We start from the raw sequence: 19301 nt of genomic DNA, 5'->3' as shown, positions 1-19301 counted from the left end.
AGGGCCACACCGTGAATTTGCATGAAGCCAGGATGCAACTTTCTGGCAGGAAGGGCGTTCAGACGTCACAGACGTTGGCAGAGGACGTGAGACTTCATAGACTCCACAGCAAGGAAAATTAAACTGTTAAAGCAGCTAACCAAAAACAGAAAAGAACCAATGAAATACAAATGTATAGAAACGTAGAAGTGATTTAATAAAAGGCACCCAGAGATTATCATCACTTATCAGAAATCTGGCCCCATGCAAATCCAAGATGTGATGCAAGGCAACATGGCCAAATTGACAATGTTCAATTCATCGATGAAGGATCATCTGCTCTGGAAACCTTTGGTCAGTGATTGAGTTACTGTTGTATGCTCTGATACCTTCCTGTAACACACCCATCTGCTCCTCATGTCAAGTCTACAAATGCCTTGCAAATCAAACCATTTACATACCCGTCATTTGTCTACATGTGGACCAAATAACATCAGAGCACACCTTCAGTGCTTAAGCTGCTGCTCAGCTTCTTTGGTTGTGGTCTCTGGCACTTGGTAGCCCTTTAAATTAAAAGCTTTAAGACTTTATTGCCGGAGAGGTGAATTTAAAAAACATCCCACACCATGTTTCTCTCAGTCTTTTCACATCTCCGCTTTGCTTTTACTCCAACTCACTCAGCTTTGGCTGCTTTAGGCAGGATACTATTCAAGTGATCCGGCAGCTCCTCTGCTTCTTTTCTAACATTATTTGTAGATCAGAGGATAAATAGTAAGAGAGCACAAAACATTTTTTTTATATGAATCATCATCTTGATCAAGTAATTGCAGGCTGTTGAGAAACAACTACAAATGTAAGAGGATTGTGATTTAGGTGAGATACTGACTGCTCCTTTTCATTGTCACTAAAAACAAGTTAAATAGATGTAAAATATTAGAAAAGTGATAATCCACTGCTGAAAGTAGGAAAAAAAAATTACCATGAATGTTGCCCAACAACATTTCACATGTCTACAGTTAAAGCTAGTTGGTAAACCTGTTTAGAGACACTTTTGTTACACTGGGTAAAATTGTCCTATCCTGAAAGCAGTAAATACGTTATGTATTCAGAATTTATTCATTTAAAAAAAAAAATCAATCTCTCTGGGAGCTGCAGGCTCCCACAGAGAGTTAGAGTAAAAACTCTAACCGATCCCTGCCGTTCGGTCCAAATGTCATAGATTGATTACAGTTTTGGTCCTGCTCTCACCCCCCTCTGTCCCTCAAGTTTTGGGGGTATCACGTTATCTATTGGTTGTCCCACATGCCAATCATCTGACGCTCTGACATAACACCAGTGTTCGTCCTCGTTTCTTGTTAGTTTCCGCTTGTATGGAGATAAATTTCTGCCAAAACGTTGCACACAAAAAAAAGTTTTGCACACAAACAAAACTTGTTTGCACACAAAAAGATATGTTTCACACAAAAAAATTGTTTTGCAAACTGTTCGCTAACCTTGCACTCAAAATATCATTTATAAGTTTTCCTCGAGCACAAAACGGTCTCTGCTCGCACAAAACAGCCTCTGCTCGAGTACAAAACAATCCCACCACCGCTGCGGTAAATTTGTGCCAAAAGTCACGTGATGCATTGAGTTGTTGTTGTTGTTCAGACTTCCCGACAGCAGGGGGCGCACCCGAAAGAAACTGAAACGCGCCGGTTTGGCTGAAGAAGAAAAACGTGATATCACAGCTAACAGCATTAGCACCCCACAGGTAACTTTCAAAGCTTTCCCGGTGACAAAGTAGTAGCTCATTATGGTGATAGATCATGTAAGATTTCAGTTAAAGGCCCTGCTATGTTACAGTAAGGGACCATGTTACTTTTTAGAGCAAATAACATGAAAGCTTGCCTTAGGTTGAACGCCATGCTAAAACAACTTTTGCTTTGTAATGCAGCCACTGTGGTTGGCTTCTGCTTTTACTGTGCTGTGTCAAATAAATAGTACCTGAGTGGATACCCAGATAAATGCATCGTTAACAGATTATCATGTGGTTTTTGTGTTGTTTTCAAATGACTGTCTATTGTTCTTATTGGTGTAAATCTAAATTGGTGTTTGGATTTGGTAATTTATCCTAAAACTGTCAAACCAATGCATGTATGCTTATGTGCAAAACGGATTCTTAATGAATTTAAAATAATTGCAACGAGTGGATATTGATTATATGAAAATTGGTAAGGAAATTAATTAAAAATTGCGTTTTCTAACATAAATATGAATGTTACAAGTAAAGCATATAGCAGCAGATCTAGATTATATCTCACTACCTTTCTAACTCCTTAATTTCTTCAAAGTAAAAATGAGGTCATCTGTGCCCAATTGCAAATATGTGTTGTGCACTTAATAAAATTGGTTTGGCCATGGCAAAAACCACAGCTGGAATTAGCCACATGAGCAGATATTTTCTTGAAAAGTTTGTTTTCATCCTAGTGGTGATTTATTTTTTTCTTTAACAGTATTATCCTTTACATAACAATAACACATATCTGTTTTCCAGCACCCACTGATGAGGTGAAGGCCATCAAAGTTCTGGGCTGGATGGAAGGCTCCTACATAAACTCTGGTAGTCTACCAGGTCGACTTCCATCACGAGACTACCAAGACTTGAACAATTCAGGATTTGATGGAATCTTTAAACACACGAGGAGTTGGGCTTGTTAAAAAATAACTTAATATGTAACCGTTTTAGTTCCCAGTATTTACTTTGATCAGTAACTGTTGCAGCATGTCCTTCATAGCTCTTAGTGGAGCCGTTTAGGCTAAAAAAAAAAAAAAGGTTAGGAAAAAAAGGCCAGGTTTGAGATTGTTCTAAATTTCGTCACAGTCTTACATGCAGAAATTGTTTTTCATAGTCCTGTTTTTGGCTTCATCCATTTCATCAGCCAGTTTTTTTTAATACAGCCTGTTTTATTGTTAATACATGGATTGTTTACTGGGAAAAACCTGGAGAATTAATGGAGTTCTTTCAGTCTTAATTTCAACAATAAAAGCAATCCTTGTGAAAAATGTGTATTCACTTTGATTAATATTGGTAAGAAATGAAAATGAAGACTTTATCAAAGGGTATGTTTATTATTGCAATGTGGAAAATAAAGGACTATTTAATTGTCTCACAATGTTTGCATCCTCAGTTTTAGTAAAAAAAGGGGTCATGTGCCCCTTTTTTTCAATAACCTCAGCATTTTTCAAAAGGTTTATACAGTACCTTACACATTTACTATCACAATCCTAGCAATTCTACATTTTTATTCAGTGAATACACTAACTTAGTTACATTTTCCTGGCTAGATTTTATTACTTGAAAACCTTTTGCAACAATGGTAACCAAAATAAGATTAAACTCGTAAAGTGTTGGTCATACTGGACAGTAGCAACATATATATATATATATATATATATATATATATCTGAACCGTGTGATTCAGAATGTCCCAGTGCATCCATGGCTGCCCTCAGTGCTACCAGTTGTTCGGGGCTCAACACATTGCCAGTTTCAGGAATAGTGACCCCACAGTGTGGGTCATCCAGCAGTCCACTGTCAATATGAGGCAGGCAGAGTCCCTGCAAGACAGATGGAGATATATAGAGAATAAAAAAAGAGGCCATAATTCTGTTGCTACAATTTACTGAATATAATTTAATTCATGGAGCTAAGGATTGATAAAAAGACTCCAAAATCCATTAATTATTTTAATAATAAACACATTTAAAAGAAAACAGTTTCAATGCCACCTCTCTGATGTATTCGATGTTTTGTTGTATTGGAATGATCAGATAAATTCATTTCTGGTTTGAAATATATGCATTGTGAGAAACTGTATAATAGCACGCACAAAAAAAAATCCATCTTACCTCTGTGATTTCTGGTTCTACCACAGCATGCTGGATGCTTCCCATCTCCCATAACTGACTGAGTGTCAGATTCCTCTCAGTTCTGAGTGAATGGTCATCTCAGCCACTGCTGATGGTGTGAAAACTTAGTTGTAGTCTTGTCTAAATAAATAGTGACAACAGAAGTTATCTAACATGTTTGACAGCTCAAGCAAACTGTTGTCCTCTCCTGAGTGCAGCACATTGTTGTATATGTTTGTTCCTGCGCACCACACGTCTCTCCAAACATGTTGAATTCTGAAAGGAGAGTTAAATCATGGTTTAAATACGTTATTTTTCAAAAGTCCGTTACACAGCATTTTTAGATCAGAGATAAAACTAAACAGTGCCTTTAACTGAAATCTTACATGATCTATCAGTGAGCTGTTACTTTTTCACCGGGAAAGCTTTGAAAGTTACCTGTGGGGTGCTAATGCTGCTAGCTGTGATATCACGTTTTTCTTCTTCAGCCAAACCGGCGCGTTTCAGTTTCTTTCGGGTGCGCCCCCTGCTGTCGGGAAGTCTGAACAACAACAACAACTCAATGCATCACGTGACTTTTGGCACAAATTTACCGCAGCGGTAGTGGGATTGTTTTGTACTCGAGCAGAGGCTGTTTTGTGCGAGCAGAGACCGTTTTGTGCTCGAGGAAAACTTATAAATGATATTTTGAGTGCAAAGTTGGCGAACAGTTTGCAAAACAATTTTTTTTGTGTGAAACATATCTTTTTGTGTGCAAACAAGTTTTATTTGTGTGCAAAACTTTTTTTTGTGTGCAACGTTTTGGCAGAAATTTGTCTCCATACGCTTGCTGGATGCAGATGCGCACTTCTAGTGTTTATGTATCCGGTTAGCTTAACAGTTAGCCTAGCCGTTAGCTTAGCCGTTAGCCGTTCATTGTAGCTCTCACCGTATAATTTAAACATGGCGGAGAGTCACAAGAAGAAAACTAAGTACAAGTCTATGAGAAGAAAAGGAAGGTCTCATTAGACAGAAAAAACATCAGAGTTGATTTGGGAGATTTTTGTCACGCGATCCCTCTGAGGAGCGGAAGACGTCTTGTGTCTTGTGCTTGAGCAGTTATTCAAAAAGGGACTTGGGGAAAGTTCTGTAAAAATCAGCGACCCCTGCTTTAACAATAGACAGAAATAAAGTGGTTTCAAGTTTCATCATGATGACTTTCCCACAGGCATGCACTTCCTCTGGACTACAGAACTGCTTCTAGAGTTTTTTAAGCTCACAGCTTGAGTTGCTTCATTATTTTAAAGTTTGTAGATGTTCCCAAATGATTTATGGTAGGGAAAGCTGAACAAAATTATCCAAATAAAGGAAGAGTTTGCAAAGGTTCTCCCAGATAAAGTTAGTACTTGGCAGTCACAGCCAAATGTTTTGGCACCGTTTCATTGTTCAATGATTACATGTTTCTGTGATAACAAAATCCCTTTCTACGTTTCAAAAGGGTTTAGTTTTTGAATAAATCAAATGTATAAACGGAAAGGATTTTTATCTTCATTACTCCCTAATTCTCTTCAACGTTCTGAATCTCTAATTTTGGTCCTAATCAAGACTGATGATAAGCAGTTCTTATTAGCGCTTGGAGTGGATCAGCGCGTTTTTCCACCTGCTCAGGTTCTGAGAGGGATAAACATCTACAGTTTTCTGACCAAGGGTCAAAATTGTTCTTACATTTGAGCCACTTAAGCCCTTTTTCTCCACCTGTCTTTGATCACAGCCTGAAAAGTGTGAATAATATCTGATTGTCATATTTTGAATTGGCTGAAACAAGCTTTTGATGCAATGTTCAATCTCCCATGCTGGATTGCTCAATTTATATATATATATATATATATATATATATATATATATATAATTTTTTTTTTTCCTTTTCTTTCCTTTTCTTTTTTTCCCCCTTAATATCTGTCATATTTTAAATTGGCTCAAACAAGCTTTTGATGCAATGTTCAATGCTGGATTGCTCAGTTTATCTTATCTTTAATATCAATTCAATTTATCAAAATAAAATTTGAATTGCATTTGAAGAAATAAATGCTGTGTGCAATGAGTTCAGAACCTTTGCACATTATTAATGAATCTTATATTAAAAAGGAAAGACAACATGCTTTTTCTATAATTTAGAAAGATAAGATAGGCTTTATTGATCTCACATTGGAGAAATTCACAAGACAAAGACAAAGGTAAATCATGCAGATAGATGTTTTTTAATTTTTTATTGCACAAATCTGCTCATTATTTTGTTATTTATATTCATTGTGATGTTAGTTTGCGTGTGTAAATCTTTCCATCTCCACACAAAGATATCTAGATAGTCAAATAAAGTTTAACTTTAGTCAAAGGCAGAAACAAAAAACTAAGTATAACGAAACAGAATAATTATAATTCTCTGCTGGAGTCCCTGTCCTTAATTAAGAAAACAGACAAAAAGAGCACAAATTTACAGAAAACCACAATTTAAGAGCAAATTTTACACACAAAAAAATGTGCTGACACCTAGAGCAAAATATTTGCATACATTTTATTTAATGGTTTCAAATTGAGAGTATTTTTTCAGACCCCGTCAAACGTGTATAGTAAAACAACTCCCCAGAAGAGGCAAGAAGAAATAGAAATTCATTGATGAAAAACACAATAGATGTCATGTGTTTGTGATCAGGCGTCTACATACAGTGACATAGCACTGTATGTAGACGCTGTGTCACATACAGTGCCCATTTTTTAGTCACATCCCATTGTTAGTTCTGAATGTCCTCATTTGATAAAATCATATTCTACACAATAGTGCTGATCTCAGCAGTTGCTCCATCTGAAAGCCAGAGTCCAAAGTAGAGCGGCTCGGTGAAGGTGGTCTGGACTTTGTGGAGGAGAGTCATGGTATTAGAGATGCTGTAGAAGGCCAGAAGACCTGCTTTGTGATCCAGGTACACTCCTACTCTGGAGGACCATATGCCCGGGATGGGAGTTTTGTTGTTGTTGTGCCTGAACTCGTAACTGTTCTTGAAACAATCGAGAGCCCAAGATTTGTTGTTCTGACCAAACATGCAGTTGTTGAAGGTCTCGGCTCTGCCGATGTCTTTGTAAGTCATCGCCACCAGGACTCCTCTCCCACTCCTCTCCACCTCCAGGTAGCATCGGCCATCAAAACTCTGATCACTCAGGACCTGCCAGGTGTATGCAAACCTTTCCGGGTGGTTGGGGTAGTCTTGTGCTTCGCTTACAAATATGACTTTTTTGTTCTCCTTGGCTAGAATCAGGTTTGTGTTTGTGGTGTCTGGATTCAGTGTGATTTGAGATGCGTATTGTAAGAAGTGAGCTCTGGCTTTCAGAACCTCTCTTCTGTCTTTCTTTGACCTCCTCAGTAATATGCGAGGATTATTCTCAACTGGAGGTGTTTCAACCTGTATAACATCAGGGTTTTCCCATTCTTGCTTGGAGAAGAAGTCAGGTGATTGTTTAACACTGGTTGGTGTAGTATTTTCGTCTCCACTGATGTACAAGTTCTCTGACTGCTGTCTTACATGTCTGCTCTGAGATCTGGGGTCCTGCAGGCCGGGTGTTGAAAAGCTAGGTCGGGGAAGCATGGGACTAACCAGGATTTGGGAGAGTCTGCTTTGTACGAACTGAGCGGTGGTTTGTTCAGTGGAGGTCTGTCTGCCAATGACCTCGGGTCTGGGATTCATGATGCCTTCCTCCAACTGTGGCTGAGGCTCAGCGAGCGAACCCGTGGCTCCAGTAAGTGCGAGCAAAATCTTTTCACATTCTTCTTCAAGAAGCTTGTGCAGATTCTTCTTGGCCTCTGAAACAGTGCCGATGACCCGCTCGAAGTTGCGCTGTCGGCGGATCTTGTAGTTCGGTGATTCTTTAGGTTCGCTCAGACGACACAGTTTTGGATACTTTAGCAGAAAATAAGTATGGTCTTCTGTACGGTACAGCTTGTCCATTTCAACATCTTTCCTGTTCAACTCCATGACGTCCTCCTCCACCTTATTCCGAGCTTTTCTGAACCGACCCAATTCAGCATCCTGACGAGAGGTCATCTTCTCCTTCACGTGAGAGAGCTTTTTCTCCATCGTCTTAATGAGCTCCGTGAAGAGCTTGTCAGTGGCGGTCAGAGCAGCATCAGCAGCATGACTTACTGCATCTTCCTCCTGCTTAAACGTTTGAACATGCTTCTTCTTCTCCTGGATCCTCAGCTGGATTCTTTGCCGAGCCGCCTGAAGGCTCTTCTGCCTCTCGGCCCTTTCGGCAGCTGTGGTGACCTTGTTGTGTCCTTTGTGGCCGTCTTTGGCGCAGACATAACAAATGCACTTCTGATCGGTCTGGCAGAACATCTTCATCAGTTCTTGATGCTCGGGGCAGATGCTTTCCTCAAGATCTGCTGTTGGTTCCACCAGCTTGTGCTTCCTTAAAGGAGCCACATCCTTGTGAGGCTGGAGGTGGGTGGCACAGTAGGAAGCCATGCATTGCAGGCACGATTGTATGGCCTTTACCTTCTTCTCAGTGCAGAAATCGCAGGCCACATCTCCGGGTTCAGGATCGCAGTCTTTATCAGCGGTTGTGTCCACTAACTTATGCTTCCTCAGAGGAGCGACATCCTTGTGAGGCTGGAGGTGGGTGGCACAGTAGGAAGCCATACATTGCAAGCATGACTTTATGGCCTTCACCTTCTTATCAAGGCAGAAATCGCAGGCCACATCTCCGGGTTCAGGATCAAGGTCTTTATCTGCAGTTGCGTCCACCAACTTGTGCTTCCTTAAAGGAGCAACATCCTTGTGAGGCTGGAGGTGGGTGGCACAGTAAGAAGCCATACATTGCAAGCATGACTTTATGGCCTTCACCTTCTTCTCAAGGCAGAAATCGCAGGTCACATCTCCGGGTTCAGGATCTGGAACCGCATGTTTTAGACTCTTCCTCAACTGGTCGACGACAAATGCTATCATGCCGTTTTTAACCAGGGTGGGCCTGGACAGGAAGATCTCCCTGCACTGAGGGCAGCTGTAGATGCCCGAACTTTCTTCATTGTCCAAGCCTCTGTTGATGCAGGTCAGGCAAAAGCTGTGACCGCAAGGTATGGCCACCGGATTGTTGAGCAGTTCCGAGCAGAGAGAGCAGCAGAATCTCTCTCGTTCCAGTTGAATCCCCTGTGCCATATTCGCCTCAGTCAGCAGCACTTACCAGACAACTGCGTGGGGGCAAATGACAAAATGCTCGGCTTCACCACGATATTTAAAGCTGCGAAAAAGAAGGCGTTTCAAGCTCTGCTTCATTCCTGAGGGAGGTATGACTTCAAACAGGAAGTTGGTCTAAGTTCCCGTAAGGTATGAATATCAGTTTGGGACTTTACCTGAATAGCAGGAAGAATATGGTTTTCTGACAGGTCTTTGTCGTCTTAGGCGACGCCCAAGTGGAAATATGTAATCAGTTTTCTTCGCGATGTGATTACTGATTAAAGAAGAATTATGAGTAAAATATTTTATAGAATTAGTGTACACTTCAAAATAATATCCTGTTACTAAAGATATGATTACTGGAAGATTTGGGGTAGGTGGTATAGTAGGTAAACATTATTTTGGTCTCTAAAAACTCATTGTTGCAGCAAAATTAACAACTTGTTTAGATAAACAAATATATGCCTGCTAAGAATAATGCCGCTTTAACATTACATAAACAAGAAGGAAGAAGCCTTAAAAAAAAACATTTTAGATATGTACACTGTGGCTGTCATTGGGTGCAACATGTTGGAGGATAGCAGAAGGCCATTTTGGATTGTTGTAAAACTGGTGCACACAGTTTCACAGCTTTTTACACACGGAATGTGGCAAAATTATGTTTTTAGAACTCAATGACGAAGAGAAAGCCAACAATATCCTACCGACCAATGACACACCAGCAATCTTTTCTCCACAGTATTCCAAAGTCAGAGTAATTTATATTTTCAAAAGACCACACCTCTGAAAATTGTTTATTTTGAGAATATATTAGAGCCACACCAAAAATGGAGAGGACATTGGTTATGACTTGAAAGCATTTGGTACAGTTAACCACGAGATCTTATAGCTAGGTTATCACATTTTTGTCTCGGCAGTGAATCCATATGCCTGACTCTTTCCCTTCATGCAATTACTGAGTGGGTCATTGGAGTTTGCTTGCCCAGTCTATGTGGACAAGCTAATGCAGTGTCATAAAGTCATATTTGAGTGACAAATTATATATATTTTTTTTCCTAAAACAGACAATATTGGTGAACCGCAAGGTTTTGTATTTGGTTCTCTGCATTTTAGCTACTATAGTTTACTAAAGTTTCCCACAAATGTCAACGTATGCAGATGATACTGATTTATATATATGTGCGGAAAACAACCAAAGGGCTGCTGAACAACTTTCTGCTTCAATTGTTAAGATTCTATACTAGTTATGTAACTCAGCTAACATCTTGATATAGTTAAATATGTTCTCATTCCTTTAAATGGAAATAAATACAGATCCAGATCTGAAGTCAAGTTGGCAACAAAACAACTATATGCTGAATACAATTACAAGAATTTTCAAACAAACAAAACTCAAAACGTTCCTTTATGTAGGTTATGAATAAAACCTGAGTAGGTACTGGGACACATCACTATCTTTTCTGTTTTTTTTTTGTGGTTATCTAAGCAGCATACAAGTTCTTTCTGGTTTGTGCAAATCTGACCTGTTACCAAACACTGTACCCATGTGTGTTTTTGACTAAAACCAGTTCAGTTACATTTGAGATGTTTTAAATAGCGAAAAGGTTGGAACCTTTTAACAAGCAATGTGAACTATCATGTTTTAAAGATAAAATCTGCATAATTGTGATGTTATGTGTATCTCAGAAAACAAACATTGTGGTGCTAAATCTCTAAAAAGGAAGCTGATATTGTGTATTTACATGTCACTGGTGTCACTGGTGAACAAGGAAGAATATTACTGACTTCAAAAGAAATGTGATACTTGTGATCATGTCAGATACCTTCAGGTAACAAAAGGCCACAATTAAAAATCACACAATAATGTGCAAAAATCTTGGGTTGTCTTCAATGTCTATGAATTCTGGATTCCAAAGAGAAATTATTTCTTGTAAAGTAATCTGGTAATAAAGTGATCTTGATCAACAGTTCTTAGAAGTGTCTGAAAGTCTTTCAAAAATCCTCTTTTGACTTAGGATGCTTTTTTCAGTCCATTTATAATTTGAATCGTCGCCACAGAAATCAGTGGAGCAAAGTTTGCAACACACATTTGTACTGCCAAAACTATAGACCACAACTGTACATAGAAAAAAGGACACAAGCTCCCATAATTACATTTGTTTTCAGCAAACTGCACAATTATCACAGAGGAAAAAACAGGCTCTTGCCAAGCCCATGGGGTTTTTACCTGGTCTACTTTTCTGCATTACATAAGGGTAAAGATTTATGGCCTAACAGGCTGAGCCACATTCAGCTGCAGAACAGTAGTCAGCATGTGACAGTACAATGTCAGAGTCGCATTTAAACAGCATGTGGGATTTAAAATTTTTCTTAGACATTAGTTTTCTGTGTAATACTGACATTGAACAATATATTTGGTAAGATAAAGCCGGTTGACACAATAGATTGGTTTGTATGTGAATAAATCGCCCATCTGGACTTGTGCCCATCTCCCCACTCAGGTGGGGTACATCCCGCACAGATCAGGTGACACATTCCTGTGTTTTTTTGTTTTTTTATTGCCCGCCGAGGCCTAATGAGGTTTTCTGAGGCTGAATCTGAATACCCTTATAGGGTAAGGACTCTTTAGCTAAAGCGTAAGTGTGTCAGCGGTCCCCATTATAGATGGGATAAGGGAAAAGAAGCCTGTATGCTTCTTCCTGCGGCTAGTTTAGCCTAGGAACCTCGCAACGTCCCTTACATGTGCCAAGAAGCCTTAAGGTATCCCACAATCCTTTGTGTGACATATATAAGCACAGGCTGTAGTTCATTTTTGGAACAGGAGATAGGATATAGGAGTTAGGATACATTATTTGGGTATTCGGATATAGCTTGAATCTGATTATTATTCTGTCAAGTAGTCAATGGCATCAGGAGGAGGGTCAGTGGAGGTTTTGGTGTGAAGTCTGTTCAGTCAGTGTAACGTTTTCTGAAGTGACGGAAACATGACCCCCCCCCCCCCCCCCACACACACACACACACACACATACACACACAAAGCAAACTCAGAACCCACAACAGGGCTTGAATGTGAATACCATCCATTTTCTCCATCTCACACACACCTCATTCCCCAACACAACATATGCTCTCTCCGTCTCTGTATTTCCCTGCACACAGACAGTTTTCCAGTAATAGCGCTGGCAGTGCCACGGTGTCCTCCGGATTCAAACGGCTCAGCTAGACTTCTAGATCACTTGTAGACTAGAAAGGAGCAAAAACAACCCGAAGGCCAGAATGTTGAAAGTTAGGCCATGTGGTCATGAGCAGCGGTGGAGTCAAGGTCGGTTCTTCCGAGACCAAAACAGAGGCCAAATCTGCAGAATCATACAAAACATTTAGGACTTTTTTTCCTTCCAAAAAAAAAAAAAAAGTTCTACACCCCAAAATGCAGATATTAGTTTAAAAGCGTTAATTACTCAACCAGAAGGGTCTACTGGTGTTAAACTAATACTGTATTTTACAGGAATATATGCACTTAAAATCCTTCAATTATCTCAAAAATTGAAGGTGCGCCTTATAGATAATTAAAGTTGTGCTTACTGACTGATTTTATGTGGTAAAATACGCCCAGAAGTCTGTTAAAATGTGTAAGTACAACTCTGGTTAGCAACGAAGCCGCTCCGCTCAATGGATATTCGGACCATTACGGTACACTGTGTCACTTCCTGATAGGACCCATGAGCTGTCTACAAGACTGCCTGACTGTAATGTCTAGACTTGAAGTGCATTCACGTAAAGGCCCCCATATACTCGGGTATAATTCACTCCGCGTAGGTCCACATGTACTCCAGGCGTACCCAAGACGGACTCCACGTAGGTTTCACACTATAAACTTCTCAGCGGCAAGAAGTCTTTACATGTTAAAGAACAGAAAAAGGAAATCGCTATGAATTGATTAAATTAACACTGGTTAAAAAGCCCGTGGTAAATGTCAAGTAAAACTAGATCTCTTTCCCCTCAACTAATGATGCTGAAGGCGCACCATCAAAGCTAGACTGCAGGTGGACTCGCGACTGCAACTTTTTTTTTTTACTTTGAGGATCAAATGCAGTTATTCAATCTGGAATTTATGATCAGTAACAATAAGGCTGTGAACGTAGCCTTATTGTTACTGATCATAAATTTGCAGATCTTGATCCATTCCAATTTGCTGCTGAAAGCTTATTTTTTTCTAGGTCTGAATGGCTCAAGACCGCAAAGCGAGCCTCATGCAAGGATAACAGAAGGAGACGTCACAGAGCAGTGTACTGTTTGCAGAAGTAATGGTGAATGTAATTATTTCTAGAAGTGTTCAATAAAGTTTAGTTCAAAAAAATAAATACTGGCCGGCATCTCTCCTTGTTATTATTAGAAACCTGTTGAGCATGGGAGCCGACGGTATCAAGACCACATCATAGGCTACGTTCACACTGCAGCCTGAAGTGACCCAATTCTGATTTTTTTGCCCATATGCGACCTGTATCTGATCTTTTTATGACAGTCTGAACAGCACAGATCGGATTTTTTCAAATGCGACCCAGGCCACTTAGATATGTGGTCCTGAATCCGATACGTATCTGATCTTTTCAAATGCGATCTGTGTCTGTACAGCCGGGTTGCATTTATCCGACCCGTACGTCACCGATACTCGACAAACGTCACTATTCTGCGTCCTGCTATGCAGAAGCGGGTAGAAACACGACACCCATAGCGGACTACAATGAGAAGAACAGTCAACGGAGGGAAAGCTCCGGTTAGAAAATAAATTAATGACCACAAATTGCGCACCAGCATTTTAATCCATGTTTACTTCCGCAAACACTGAGGACGCTTGCTACGTGTGACGTCATCGCGTCCTCGAGTGCGCATGCAGGACACTTAGGTTGAACGCATTCAGTTCACACAGGAGATCACATACAAGTCGCATATATTTGGAAATGTGAACGACCACGCAAAAAAAAAATCTGATTTTACAAAAAAATCGGAATTGAGCATTAAGACCTGCAGTGTGAACGTAGTCATAGTAAGACGAAGGTAAGAAGAAAGGAGCTCAGCTGCTTCTAATGTGTGTGGATGAGCAGTGAGAGACAGGAGAGTGACGTAAAAGACGGATGAAATAAGACATGACCGTTCAGACTGCACACGCTTTGATAGATATCCGATATGTATCCGAATTAGTGGTAAAAAAATCAGATTTTTGGGGGGAGGGAATAGATCAGAATTAGGCCGTTCACACTGCCATGAAAAAGACGGATATGGGTCACATTTCCCTGCTGTGTGAACGTAGACTATCATTGTTTCATGTTTTCCTGAGGCGGCTGCATGCGACTGTGCTCTATTCTGCTGCTTTTGTTTTTTAAGGCACATTTAGGTTTTTTTTTTTGTTTAGTTTTTTTCTTTTCAAGGATGTTCGTCTGCTGGTGAAGATCAAAGGGAGTTACATATTTGCTTGACTGACAAAAAGTACAGAGTCTGGGTTGTCAGAACACTGAGAGCCTCTGGTGAGTTCTCTGAATGCCTGGAAAACTTTGGATGCCTAAACTTTGGATGAACTGATCAATTTGCTGATAAACGTTACGAAACTTACAAAAAAAATGTCTGGTTATTTCTTCAGCAAAACAAAGAAAGGGGGTAAAAATGAGAGTCAAGACTGGGTGTCGTTCCAAAACTTTCAACCATGACGGTCAACAGACGAATGGCAAAACAAGAAAAGTTCCCAAAAAAGTCCTGGTCAGCTGACGACAGTCTGAACTGACACTTCCTTATTGTCTGATTACAGTAGCTGAGACGGAGCGTAATCGTCAGGAATCTGTACCAACTGGCTCTGTTTGGGAAAACCTGACCTGCTTTCATGGAAGAGTGCCATGCGTCATCCGCGTTAACCTGCTGCCTCAGGCAACAATTAACGTGAGTGACATGTCAGATCCTTTGTTCGCTGATCTTGAATGTGCAAAAGCCAAAAAAAAAAAAAAAAAAAAAAACAGAAAACACCTGAAGCAGAAGGTTCACATAATTGTGTCTTGTTACTTAATAAAAAAAAAAGGTCGTTCATTGCTGCAGGTATGTGCAGTCAGGCACCGCCTCACCCGTCAGCTGACAAAATACTAACATGATAAGATAAAATCAATTTGCCTGTTCGATTTTCAGTTGACTTCAACATCTTTATGGTCAAAAATCACTGGATTAGTGCATTGCCTGTTCAGAAACACAGAAGATGGGCGAGCTGAGGCAGTGAGCAGCTGTGCCTCAGCTCTGATGGCAGCTTTTCACACACACTGACGAATGCAGGTAGTTGGAGCAAGGACGACTGGAGCATAAAGATCCGCTCTTTTCTACCCGAGTGGTAACCTGTACCCAAAAAGACTGGCTGCGCTGCCCTTTTCTGGTTTCCATGCCTTTTTTTTCATTTCAATTTACTTTCTTTGCATTGAAAAGATTGAAAACATCACACCAGATCAAACCAGGACCGGTTTAAACTCACCTCCCTGGTGATTATCTCCATTTAAGAATTAAATTAGGACAGACCATTTTTACAATATAGTGGCCAAGATATTCATGAGAAGCAGAGACACATTGACTTTATACACAAATAAAGGTAACAGCAAGCACAATTTTGATTAAAAAAAAAAGAGAGATTGGACACTCACAAAAAAGAGAAAGATTTTAAAAGATCAAATTTGACCCATTTTAAATATTCTTTTGTCTGTTGCAAAGTTGAACAGGAGCTATTAAAAAGCTTTTAAAACTAAAATTGAAAGATAAGCCTCACATTTAGGGTTCATACATTAGTAGATTTGACTCCAGGCATGAACCTCGCTGTGTTGCTGGGCGTATAATTAGGGTGATTTTACGGCAGTCAACCTGCTGGATCAGTTACACCAGGTTCAGTCACAGATCCGTCCTCTGTGGCTGTTTTCATGGTTTCTGCTGGCAGCTAGAACCTGATCCCGTTTCCCAACAGTTCACCAGTTGTTCTTGGTGCAAAACCCACAACCAGCAGTTAGGAAAACATAAGAGTGGTAAAACAGTACTGTTTACACATGTAGTCTTGAATCTGATTCTGTATTTATTGTTTCCTTCCAACCAGTGAATTCAGCTTGAATTCAGGTGTTTATTGAACACCAAGGTTCACTCCTTTATTTTTGCTGCATATGGAAAATATTTGGGTTTGACAGCCAGGACTGACGTGAGATCAGCATTTCAACACCGGGCATAGGGAGGTAAGAGCAGGATGCTGCAGCACCCCCTGCTGGTCAGGTCAGTAATCCAGGAGTTAACGTGCATAGGCAGGATGCATTTAAAGCCACGCAAAAGCAGATTTTGCTTGTCTTTTCTGAATTCAACATAAAACAAGACATAAAATAATCGGTGCAAGTGTTAACAGGATAATATGTTGAGCCTGTTAAATTTACCTAAACAATAAAAAGTGGAGGATCAGTCCAAAACTTTCAAATTACTCTTCATATGTATCAGAAAGTGGCCTTCCAGTCCACTTCCTGTCTATTTTCAATACCAGTAAGGTGTTAACGATGAAGTCAGAGGAAACCCGAGGTGGAAAGAAAACTCTTCCCTACAACGTATGGACATATGTTTATGCTGATTTCAGGCTGGGAGACAAAGAAAGAGAGCGTAAAAATTAGGTGATAACAGGAAGGATGACCAAAGTACAGCAAAACAGCTCGTCTAAAAACTTTCAGTCTGTTTCTGTTATGGAACATCTGAATTAGGAAATGTTGTTAGACTTCTGGAAACGTCAGAGTTAATGCAGGGGTCTCATTTTTTCTGGGACACCCATAGAGGCTTAACACAGGATGCTAAAACCTGTTTAAAATTCAAATTTGATCTTCATTTAGTCGTCGAACGTAACATTTTAAGACAAGACGCAGCCATGACTCTTTTCATAGGTCTGAGACATGTCTCCTTTCAGCTTGCAGTTCAGCAATAGACGTGTCGATGGTGTCGATCATCCCGATCCTGACATCCATCAGCCTGGAAAAGGTTACTGGACAAGGTTTCTATGTCTCAGGGAGCAGCAGTGACAGCCATTATCCATGAAAGGATAAAAGGTGGAGCAGCGGTGAACCTCACCAGGAGTGAATGAATTTACAGCTCGTCCAGTCAAACAGAAACCAGAACAACTTCTGATGCTCTGCAGGCCTCACAAAAAACGTATTTATTTATGTATTTCTAAAGTACTTTATAGGAACAAAAGGTCAACAAAGTGCTGCACGAATACAAATGGAAATAACTAATTTATAGAAAGACAAATAAAACACAGAACAAGTTAAAATAGACAAACAAGATGGTTAAAAAAAGAGTAAAATAGTTAAGAATTAAAGGATGTGCAAATCAGGATGTGCAAAAGGTGAACAGGTTTGTTTTAAGAAGAGGCCTCTTAGTTTCCGCTTTGATTTAGGGCCAGTAAGGAGCTGCTGGTTGGCAGACCTAAGGGAGCGGTGACCGGAGGCACAGCAGCTCAGAGATGTAGGCAGGGGCCAAGCCATTAAGAGATTTAAAAGCAAGTAAAAGAACTTTAAAACGGATCCTATAAAAAGGTACAGGCAACCAATGAAGGGAGTTTAAGATCAGGGTAATGCTAAAAGTCGTGCTGCAGCATTTTGCACAACCTGCAAACGCCTGACGGATGCCTCACTAACCCCAAAGCGGAGCGAGTTACAGTAATCCAGCCTGGATGTAACAAACGCACGGATCACCATTTCAAAAAGCTGCTTCCATATAAAAATATAAAAGGCTTTACTCTGGCTAACTGCCTTACATAAAAAATAAGAAAGAAAAATGGGCGAAAAATGCTGACATGGAGGTAAACCAGGCGACCCATTTAAAGAAAGTTAATAATAATAATAATATTTGTCAATGCAACTTTGTGCATTGCTATAAAAATGTTCCTCTGCATTTAACCCATTTCTCCAGAAGCAGGAGCAGGGGAGCATTCTGGGCCGGGGCTCTTGCTCAGGGACCCAGAATAGTAGTCTGTGGGATTCGAACCCGGGAACTAGCGGCCATATTAGAGCTGAACACAGCTCCACTCACTCTCTGCCCATCTCCTGTATGAGTACAGCTAATAAAAGGCACAAAATCTTGGCAAACATTACATCATATCTGCCAAGATGCATTTTGATGACCCTGAAGACTTTTAGTGAAATAAATCCCACGAACCGATGACACAAAAGTAGAACTTTTTAGAAAGCGTGTTGGGAAACAACAAACGAGACGGCGGTAGCTCGATGTTCTGAGGCAATGTTGCTGCTTCGGGGATCCTGAACCCAAAACTCTGCTCTCCTGTAGAAAAACAAAACTCTCCAGCCATCTCTCTGTGGCCTTAAACTCAAACACATTTGGGTTTTACTGCAGCACAAGAACCTGAAGCACACCAGTAAGCCCAGATCAGAAAAAAAAGATGAACGTGTCGTAGTGGCCTAGTCAAAGAAATGACGTCACATGGCCTTAAACAGGCAGGTCATGCCGGAAACCCTCCAACAAAGCTGAATTAAAACAAGCATGCCTTGATTTTTTTTTTATTTTTTTTTTAAATGTTTTTTGTTTTGATTCTGTTCCTGACATTCTGTTTTTTACCCTTCTGTACGGCGACCTTGAGTGTCTAGAAAGGCGCCTTTTAAATAAAATGTATTATTATTATTATTATTATTTCAGTGTCTGTACGCGATGACTCATATGAACTACATTACCCACAAGGCCCAAACAGGAAGCAGCAGATATTGCTTTGATGACTGAATCATGACTCTGCTGTTGATGGCACCGGGTTTAATCCACCCACACTGTTGGACCCGAGCTCAAAAAGCAGAACTGCTGCAGAAGATGAAGAGAGGACGTGAGTTTTACCTGCAGTCTGAGGGAAGTAGGCTCCAATCAGCTTGGACCGCTTCTTTTCATAGCCCTTCTGTGTGATGTCGCCTACGAGAGAAAAAAGAGAGGCCATTACATTCCTGGAGTCACTGAAACCCTTTAAAAACACACGGGTTAAACCATTGTAAGAAGATCTGATCAACACTTCTGGAGGTCGATTGTTGGAATAAAAACAGGACTTCAGGTTTATTTAAGGTCATTAAAAGCTGCTGGAGAAAAAAAAAAACTAACAAAAACATTCCTCACACTCCACCGACAGAAAACCAATTAGGAAAAAATAAACAGTGACACTGAGCTCAAATAAACACGTCTGACCGTAGAGAG

At 40.2% G+C, this 19301-nt stretch overlaps 2 protein-coding genes and 1 long non-coding RNA gene across 10 annotated transcripts in view; all 3 read right to left on the bottom strand.

Annotated features, from left to right (window-relative positions):
* LOC105917585 (disco-interacting protein 2 homolog C) overlaps nt 1-19301 on the bottom strand; it is a 253099-nt gene that overhangs the window by 108901 nt on the left and 124897 nt on the right. For all 8 annotated transcript variants that reach the window (XM_036131247.1, XM_036131249.1, XM_036131243.1 and 5 more), the window contains exon 2: nt 18954-19025. In XM_036131247.1, coding sequence (XP_035987140.1) covers nt 18954-19025 — 72 coding nt within the window. The remainder of the gene's footprint in view (nt 1-18953; nt 19026-19301) is intronic.
* LOC118560351 lies at nt 3397-4326 on the bottom strand. The gene is made up of 3 exons (XR_004929271.1): nt 4309-4326; nt 3871-4146; nt 3397-3579 (listed from the first exon to the last, which is right to left on the bottom strand). It is a non-coding gene; the product is annotated as an uncharacterized LOC118560351 (long non-coding RNA).
* Nucleotides 6650-9084, bottom strand: LOC105917587 (tripartite motif-containing protein 16). Its single transcript, XM_036131250.1, has 2 exons — nt 8742-9084; nt 6650-8567 (listed from the first exon to the last, which is right to left on the bottom strand). The coding sequence occupies exons 1-2, from the start codon at nt 9051-9053 to the stop codon at nt 6675-6677; spliced, it is 2205 nt and encodes a 734-aa protein (XP_035987143.1). The 5' UTR covers nt 9054-9084; the 3' UTR covers nt 6650-6674.

The sequence above is a fragment of the Fundulus heteroclitus genome, unplaced genomic scaffold (assembly GCF_011125445.2).
Source record: "Fundulus heteroclitus isolate FHET01 unplaced genomic scaffold, MU-UCD_Fhet_4.1 scaffold_42, whole genome shotgun sequence".
NCBI lineage: Eukaryota > Metazoa > Chordata > Actinopteri > Cyprinodontiformes > Fundulidae > Fundulus > Fundulus heteroclitus.
This window is presented reverse-complemented; position numbering and strand designations above follow the sequence as displayed.